This window comes from Salvia hispanica, chromosome 3, assembly GCF_029641045.1.
Source record: "Salvia hispanica isolate PSC_SH4W2 chromosome 3, Shi_PSC_v1, whole genome shotgun sequence".
In the NCBI taxonomy this organism is placed as follows: domain Eukaryota; kingdom Viridiplantae; phylum Streptophyta; class Magnoliopsida; order Lamiales; family Lamiaceae; genus Salvia; species Salvia hispanica.
Window position 1 is genome coordinate 57,870,375 of NC_142694.1, and position 10,125 is coordinate 57,880,499.

The window sequence follows — 10,125 nt, forward strand, 5'->3', positions numbered from 1 at the left end:
TGCCCCTTTTTCTCCATTGTTTTTCATTTTCCTCTTTCAATTTGTGAAGCATCATCATTAGCGTTCCACTTTGATAAATAATTGGGGTTTTTCCACAATTAATTTAGCTTATCACCAAGTACTAAAATAAGGTTAAAAGTATAAAGTGAGGCACGCCCAAAATTTTGTCAAACCTCTGGCTCTGCAGAAACAGAAATAGAAGATTATATAAATTCAAAATCAAGGCCCCCTTTCTAATTATAAATTCTTCTTTTTCTGCTCAATAATGTTAGTTGTGCTCTTTTTGAAGAAAGGAGGTATTGCAAAAATGTGTATATACATTGATAACACCATTAGTATAAATATATATGTATAAAATTAGTGGTAAATTTTTTACCCAAAAAAAAAATTAGTGATAAAATTCCTGGTAATTATACAATAATCTCTCATAATAAAATTCTTAATTACGGATCATATGTGCTCAGATAAATAACTCCCGTGCATGTAATTTAACGGATAATAACTCTGTGAAATAATTAGATATAATCAAAGTATGAGATGTTTTACTACACTCGAACAGTAGTACTCTATTACTACCTCAAGCACACATGGATGTATGTGAAAGCAACCTAAAATCACACATGCAAGCAATATAATTAATCGTCACAATTTAGTGAGAGCTAAGACAATAGAAGTAGAGGTTACACGATCCTTGGCCGTCTCTTGGTCCACTAATTTCCCATAAAGTTGGAATAACTTGTCCAAGATTCCATGTCCGAAGTGGTGAGCAATCATTGGTTCTTGTATGGATCTGACTGCCTTTGCCATTGCATGTCCATAGCTAATTGAATTTGAAGCTGCAGCATCTCTATCCATTTGGAACTTGTGAATCACCTCAATCTTGAAACCCCCTTGTTTCCTAACTTCATCTTCCAACTCTTCCATTGATGGTGCATAGAAGTTCACCTCATAAGATTCCAATCTCTCCACCTCAACTTCACCCTACACCATGATCATGACTATATTCTCAGATATTCATATATACACAACTCAATTAGCTACATCAATTAAACCAATTAATTAATTACCTGGTCAACAAGGGTGGCTAGAGATTGGTAGAGAAGTTCCCATAACAAAGAAATCCCCCTATCCACATGACAAGGCCCCTCTCTCCCCAACAATATTAGCACCATTTTCCCACCATTCACAACCTCTTCACACCTTGATTTAAGGAACAATGAAAAGTCCTCTTGAAATTGCTTGTAATATGCTTCACACACTCCATTTTCGCTCCTTGCAGATATATAAATACTCTTTCTATTCATCGACCTATTTTCGTCATCATAAATTTCTAAAGGAACCTGAATTCAACCATAAAATCAATGTGACACTCTGATCCTTAACAACGTACACCATTCCAGTTGATTAAAACAAAGAATAAATCGCTATAAAATTCATGAATTTGGTTCATATTCTGTTCAATCCTGCGACTTTCCGAAACAATCAATTACTATCATAACTTTGACATTTTCTCAATTATCCCATCGATTTAGATTTGAGGAAAAACCAGCCAAAATACTTTAGTCTAATTTTATTCATTTTCATACTAAAATCAATAATTTTTGCAGAGACATATGTATCATGAATTTCGGCTTCCAAATCATACATAGTTTTTCTCGAAATCAAAATCAATGCGATAATTAAGAAAAATATCAAAATTATGCTATTTTTGAAATTGACTATGACCAAACTTCGTATTTTTTTCTGCAATTTATCCTAAAATAAAAGGTGAACAACTAACCCTGGAGAGCCAGTGGAGACTATATGAGGAATAGACCAAATGCAAGCAGTTGTCCGGGAAGATCCTGCCGTAGAAGGTGCCAGGAAAGCCGGCGACATAAACCCCGTGTTCCTTCCCGGCGTTGAGCTCCCGGTAGAATTCCGGCAAGGCCTGGAAAATTGCGTTGAAGTCGTTAGTGGGCAGATCGTTGAGGTAGATACGAAACTCCGGCGCCGCCTCCCCGATTTTCCGACAGGTTCCCTCGACGGCGGCGACGATCTCCTTAACGGTTGACAGAGTATTGGGCCCTGAAGAGCAGCCCATATCTGCAATCCCCATGCTCTTTGGCTTCGCTTCCATGATCAATTTCTCTATGCTTTCTAGGGTTATGTGCTTCACCGTTTCAGCTCCCTTTTTCTGCTTAATCAAATAACCACAACTCAATTGCTAAATTATTTAATTTTTTATCAATATGTGTGAATTGTAATTCATAGAAAGAAAAAGACCTGCAATGCAGAATTTTTGGGATAGCTGGTTTCGTCGAGGCCACCCTTCATGTGGAAAGCCTTTTCAAGATCCATGGTGAAATTGAGAGGGTTTTGAATGATGAGATGAATTTATAGGAAATAATTTAAGTGTACGAAGTGTGAGATGGGTTTTATAGTGGGATGAAATACGTATCATTGCCACTTCAAAACAAAGGAAAAATTGTTAAAGCCAAAGTTTTAGAGGTTTATCCAAGTATATCTTTAATGGGTTGACCTATCTATGCCATTTCAAAGAAAAAGGGAAATTTTACTAGAGTTGTGGATGACAGCATTTATTTTGTTGAAGAGTTGTGGTCTGTAGGTGAATAAATTTTACAAAATTTAGCAAAGAGTTACTAATAGTGGGAGGAATATTACACTTATCTTTGCCATTTCAAAGAAAAGGAAAAAGATTGTTAAACCGAGATCACACTCTTTTTCATTTGTAAACATGCTTTATAACATTTGTTGGAGATATTGTCGGTGTATAAATTATGCCTACTACTTTTACTTTTATAAATTATTAGTAAATAATTTTGATATAGGACTATTGGTTATTAATACCACGAATTATATGATTTTCTCATAAACATAGAATTTGATTGTAAAAAATTCATATACTATAAACTTTTCAACTTATACCACTACGGCCCACCTTCAAACTAATAATAATGTAGATCTCACTATATCCATTAACACAATTTTAACTATCATCTTAATAATGTAGATCTCATTATGCATTAGTTCTGTGCCGTCCCAAATATCCTTTTTTTTTTTTGGGACGGTGTTAGCCTTGGAATTTGTTGTTTGTTATTGATATTCAGACATTAGCTATATATCTTAATTGTTGTGATTAATTTATCTTTTTAAATTCTGACTTTTGGTAATTTATTCTACAGTAAAAAATTTGCAATTTAATTACTACTCCGTCGAGGTGATATGCTGGATGATGATGGTCTATTTAAGAGCATTGCAGATTAGGTTGATCAGTATTCTCAAGAAGGGTTTCATAATGGGTTGTAGGAGCTTACTCATTAGGCTTGATATATAGTGCATTTCTACCTATTTAGGAGGATGTTGGACAATGGACACGATGAGAATAGTTAAATGTTCCAATTATTTCAATATGTAAATCAATACAAATTAACTCGAGCATAAGGAATTTATATTTGTATACACACCTTCTAGTTTGTACAATGATAGTAATAGTACCGTCATCCAGAATTAGCAATACGTTTTGAAAATAGTAGTATGAAATTTAAAAGATATTAAGAAAGTTCAAAGGTTGCCTCGGGCATAAATTTGAATGAACCAGAAGATATTTAGATAAACAAGAAGAAATTTGGGAGAGAAATTAAACAACTTGAACCCTATTTTCACGAGGGCTAAATTTGGCTTGGAAACAACGTGATACTAAGTTATTTATAGCTTATCGAAATGTTGTTGCATTTTCCGTCTAGTTAGTCCACAAACAATTAAAGTACGAAGCAACAACATGTTGGGAAGAAAGTTGGAGTTTAAACTAGTTACGTTGATGATGATGATGATGAGTATATAAGTACTATATAGTGCAAGAAAGAATCGGTTCATGTGTGTAAATGGCAATGATTATTTGAAAGATCATGCAACTAATGATGAGATGTAATTGATGAAATTTTAGAAAAAAATGTTAGCCACAAATAAGAATAAGAGAATAATTGTATGGAATTAATGACACGTCATCTTCCATTTGAATAGAGGGTTTGATTCGATTAGAGTTGCAAAACAACTAGTAATTAAAATGGTCGCCAAATTAAACCCCTCTACTTTTAGAAAGGATTATCATATCTGATGGATTTGACATGCATACAAGATTATCAGATGCCTCTGTTTTTAATAATCCATATATTGTCTTTAACAACAAAATATGACACTCATCTTTCAAAGTTTCAGTTATAAGTAAACTCTCCTCTAGTTAAAAAAGTGAAATCATTTATTTATTCAAAATCATAATACCTAAGTTTTATTAAAGTCGGTGAACAATCTCTTATGGGACAAAATGAGTATTTATTTGGATTGTCAACTATCACTTCAAGAACTCGAATCATATATCAATACCAAAACATATTAAATGGAAGTACATAACACTTGCACCATGGAATTTAACAACAAAAAGTTAAATAATCTAAAAAGTACAAATATCCCCTCGAAACTCGGTACAAATTTCAACATTGAACACTATATCTGATTCGAGGCATCCCTATTCACTAAATATGTCAGTCAAATTTATAAAGCCCAAGATTATGGTCCATGAAATAAATTCTTGTGCTTTGTACACCCAACCCGGCTCACATAAAAAACATTATTTTCATAAATCAAATTGAGGAGCTTTAGAGCATCTGCAGAGGTCGTCTTTGCCGACGGACACCGTCCGTGCCGCTGCATGTTGTCCGTCTATACCAGCGGCAGGGCGGTGATCTTAAATAAGAACACGTCCGTGCCGCTAAGCAGGCTTACGTGGCGGGCTGTGATTGGCCAACGGCATAGCAGTTGGCAATTTTGTTTTTTTCTTTTATTTGAAAAAAAATTCAAAATTAATTAAAATAATCATTTTAAATAAAAAAATATTTTCCCACTTCCCAATAAATTATATCCATTTTCTACACACTTTTAATTTATTTTTCAATTTCTTTTTCCCAAAATTCACATTTTCATCTATAAATACCCCCACTTCAACACAAAAAAATTCCCACCACACTACACAATTCTCATCTATTCTCTCATCTAAATTATCTCATCAATACCAATCTATTCTCTCATCTAAATTCCAACCACACTACACAATGTCCGGCTCCGACGATCAGCCCTTCGACTCCCGCGGTTGAAACCACGAATGGTTCGGCTCACAACCATTTCCGAGTCCGGAAACGCAATTCACATCCCCTTCTCAATTATGTAATTTGTAGGATTTTAATTATGTTTTTTTTATTTTCTAGGATTTTAATTATTTAATTATGTATTTTTAATTTTTAGGATTTTAATTATGTAATTTTTATTTTTTAGGATTTAATTATGTATGTTTTTATATTTTAATGTATTTTTATATTGTAGAAATGTTTTTAGTAATTGAAGTATTTAAATTGAATAATAGAATGGTGGGACCCTTGAGCCTGTCCTTGCGGAAAAGCATGAATGTGGGTGTTGTGCTCTTGCCTAAGGACATGGAGTAAAAGTGGGTCCGAGCCTACCTCCGTGCTCTTATTTAAAAGCACGGATGAGAATGCTCTTAGGAGGCGTGTGTCATTTGCACGCGTCTTTTTGACCCAACAAATATAGTTATACAGTAGTTCTTATTTTTCCTAAAATACTATTACTACGAGTATACATACGGAAAATGTGGACGTCGATCCCACAAGGAATGGTAATTCAGACATAAGAGATGCCATACACAAGAGAGGGGTTGGCCATGCAACCATGCTTTACTTTGGGGTGGTGAGACTTAACTACTTGCATGAAATAAACTATCCTAAGTGCGAACTAAGAGCATCCGCAGCGGGCTCTTGTCCGTTCGTGCCAGCGGCACGGACCGCCGCTGTCCGCCGCTGCGAGCCGTCCATCTGTGCTAGCGGCACGGCGCTGCTCTTAAATAAGAGCACGTCATGCCGCTGAGCAGCCTTACATGTCATGCTGCGATTGGCCAACTACAATTTTTATTTTTTTTAAATCAAAATTAATTATAAAAAAATTATTTTTTTCAATTTTTTCCCCCAAAATTCATATTTTCATCTATAAATACCCCGACTACAACACCAAAAAAATTCCCACCACACTACACATTTCTCATCTATTCTATCAGCTAAATTCTCTCATCTATTTTCTCATCAATTCTCATCTATTCTCTCATCTATTCTCTCATCTTTTTTCTCATATTCTTTCATCTAAATTCCCACCACACTACACAATGTCTGACTCCGGCGATCATCCCTCCGGCTCCTGCGATTGGAACCACGATTGGTTCTCATGTTCCGGGTGGCTACCGGCCTTACCTGGCGGACGACCAAGATGCCCCCGATGGGCGATACGAGTGGGCACCCGAACTCGGATTGAGAGGGAGCGGCAGCTCTGCTCCTACTCCTACTTCTACTCCTATCCCTACTCCTCCTACTCATGGTACCCGCACCCTGTACACTCCATGATGAGATGATGCAGATGTTCAAACCCTACTTGGCAGTCTCTGAAGATCCGTACGTTGGCACGAACCAAAGCGGAGAAACGTTTTGGTGGCGCTTCACTCGTATGTACAATGAAAACCGACCGGAGGGAACCATCTATCGCAATGATAGTATGGTGCGCAATGCCATCTTCAGAGCCAACGACGCAATCGGTAAGTTTCAGGGGTATTACCTCCAGGAAGAGTGGTCGACGGGGAGCGGCAAGAGTGAGCTCGACATCATCAGTGCCGCCTTGGCGAACTACCAATCCTTGAACTTGAAGCCGTTCAAGTAACTCAGCTTATGGCAGGAGGCGCGCCGTCATGAGAAGTATAGGGGTGGCGTAGTAGCATCCTCCTCCAACTCCTCTAGCAAACGGTCGACGTCGGTAGCCCTATCCGACGGCGCCTCCGATGATTTGGCTACCCAGCTTGCTGGAACTAACTTGGATAGCCCCGACGCTGGCCCGATCAGTTCCCGCCGGCCGCAAGGAAGGAAGAAGGCGACAGCCAACCGCCGTCGCGCCCCGACTCCATCCGCCCCAGCTCCCGCTCCCGCTCCCGCTCCCTTTGTGCCACCTCAACCCCCGACCAACTCGTTGTGCGCCCTCTTGGGTCAACTCAATGCGACCGATAGGTCTAACATGACTCCCGACCAAATCGTGCGTGTTGTGTCAGGTCAACACGACACGATAACAACACATATATGACACAACACGATAACAACACTATAATAACAATATTATAATATATTAATATTATTTATAATATGAAGATTTTAATTTTTCATTTTAAATTTTAAAATTTTAAAATTTTTAAAATAAATAAAAAATAAAATTAATGTTATATATACTTAACGTGTAACACGAACACGACACGAAATAATATTTTAGTATATTTAACGTGTAACACGAACACGACACGAAATTTTCGTGTCGTTATCGTGTCGACACGATAAGGACACGAACCCAATAAGCTTTGACACATACCCATTAATTTCGTGTGGGTTCGTGTCGTGTTATCGTGTCGTGCCAAAAATTGCAGCCCTAATTGGGGATAGAGGATTAGTCTTCCACGGGGATATTTTTTAGTCTTTAATTATGTAATTTTTAATTTGTAGGATTTTAATTATGTATTTTTTATTTTCTAGGATTTTAATTATGTATTTTTATTTTTTAGGATTTTAATTATGTGATTTTTATTTTTTTAGGATTTAATTATGTATTTTTTTATATTTTAATGTATTTTTATATTGTAGAAATGGTTTAAGTAATTGAAGTATTTAAATTGAATAATAGAATGGTGGGACCCTTGAGCCTGTCCTTGCGGAAGAGCATGGATGTGGATGTTGTGCTCTTGCCTATGGACAAGGAGTAAAAGTGGGTCCGGGCCCACCTTCGTGCTCTTATTTAAGAGCACGGATATGGATGCTCTAAACTCCTGGGAATGTTGGGTGCAATCACGCAACTTGGACAATTAAGAGAGATTCAGCAAGCAAATTACAAATAAGCATAACAGGTGATTGCACATAAACACTATTGTGAAACAAATGACTAAAATTTGAATTGACAAGGCGGAAAAGTAAACTATACTACTTGTCAATCAAATATGAGTGGACTATTTGATATCTTTCTCTTTAAATAAGATCTCAATTCCAGTGACGGTTTCATTAGATATCTTACACAACTAGAATTCCTCTTTTTTCCGATCCAGTTCCTCCATCACTGCGAACCCCAGTTAGATTCAGGCATGCTAGCTTTTTAGTTATTGAGAGAGCCCAAGTACTCTCTTTCGGATTTAGGAAACAACTCTCAGCTACCACATTTGCACATTTAGATGCTACTATCGCACTATCAAGAGGATTAGCTGCCAAAGGGATCTATCCAACAGTAGATCCTTTAGATTCAACCTCAACCATGCTTCAACCTTGGATCGTTGGTGAGGAACATTATGAAACTGCGAAAAGAGTTAAGCAAATTCGAAGGAACTGGAGTTACATCCCCTTTCCATTCAGAGTGAACAACAGTCATTGAAAAAGTAGAAAAAAAACATCTCACACAAACAGACATCGGGAGAAACAATAGTCTACCTAACTCATATTAGTATATTCTTAGGATGAAAAATTCCGTTACTAGAAAATTCACATATTATGACATGTATAAAAGCAACTAGAAAACTATTATCTTGACACTTTAGGTGTAATGGCACTTATTGCACTGTGTGAGGAAAAAAAGTATGATAACAAGCAAAATGCGAAGATAATTTCTTCTCTGTTACACTAAAAAAGTGTAAAGAAAAAACTCTTGTCATCACAGTGTATAGTGTCACAAACTATTCTTTTAAACTACACTATATAAATGCACAAAAATTTACAAATAAACCCCACAAATATATATAATTACTACTTCCCACGTATATTTATTTGATTTATACTTTTGACCTACAAATTGCTATAATTTGTATTTTCATCCTATAAATATTTACAAATTATATTTAGTCCTTCAAATTTTAATATTTACATATTTGTTAAATATATAATTATATTTCCACTTTCAATGTAAAAACAAAATTTATATAAACAACTAATTCAAATAAAATGCTAAATTTGAATAACAAAAATATCTTACATCAAAAACCTACATGCATAAATAGTAGTAGTACTAATAATTGAGGTCCAAATATTTCTAAAAGTGCAACACATATTTGAAACATAACACTTCAGCCTTGCAAATCTGCCAACTTGCAAATATGCAATAGAGAACAGAATTAGCAGCATTAAATAACAGAAACAAGCACATAATCAACAACTCATCATCTTTACTATGTGTGGCCATCACCTCTCTCTCTCTCCATATTCTTTGCACATGGGATAAATTAATGGCAATGGTAAATTTTGAAGTAAGAAAATTAGTAGTAGTAAACCTTTGTAAATTAATGCATATGCAAAAATAAAAATTCTACGACTTTGAATGATAAGTTAATTTTCGTACCTCATTAGAATAGACAGAAGTGAATCAGAAATAATTAGTAGCTACAGCGAATGCACAAAGTATTGATCACATTGCTTTTTTAATAAAGAACAAAGAAAATTATAGTGTAGATAATAAAAGATCCATCCTGTGAATAACATAAGGCAAAGAATCAGGAATATCAAAGTTTATAGATGTGACTAAATCGAAGATTTAAAGAGGGTTATTAGACCAAATAAACAGTGCATTTGTTCTCACTTTTTTCACCGTTGTGTCACCATCCATTAGAATACATATTATAACAACTGAAAACTAATCATAGGCATTAATGAAAATCTATAAAATAACTACAAAAAATAGTATACTATAATATCCGCATACAAAGGCTAGGCAAAAACAATACATGCTCTTATCTAGTGAATTAAAATACAAATATCCAACTGAGATTGAATGCAATAATAGTAAGTCCACACACAAAGAGAATGCAAATATCCACCGTAGTAGTATAAATCAAGACAAGTATAAACAGTATAATTAGTAATCAAATTTAGAGCACCTGTCATCTAAATGTGGATCGAGAAATCATAAACATCCAATGGATGTCACTCAGTAGGTGTCACCTGCATGTATAGGACTGGTGTGAATTATGAATCAAACTGAAATGCATTTGTTAATTATAAG

The 10,125-nt window shown here is 35.5% G+C and overlaps 1 protein-coding gene across 1 annotated transcript; it reads right to left on the bottom strand.

The window, feature by feature from the left end:
- Positions 1 to 482: 482 nt before the first annotated feature.
- On the bottom strand, positions 483 to 2,402 carry LOC125215982 (S-adenosyl-L-methionine-dependent methyltransferases superfamily protein). Its single transcript, XM_048117575.2, has 4 exons — positions 2,266 to 2,402; positions 1,781 to 2,176; positions 1,068 to 1,340; positions 483 to 981 (listed from the first exon to the last, which is right to left on the bottom strand). The coding sequence occupies exons 1-4, from the start codon at positions 2,338 to 2,340 to the stop codon at positions 643 to 645; spliced, it is 1,083 nt and encodes a 360-aa protein (XP_047973532.1). The 5' UTR covers positions 2,341 to 2,402; the 3' UTR covers positions 483 to 642.
- Positions 2,403 to 10,125: the final 7,723 nt, after the last annotated feature.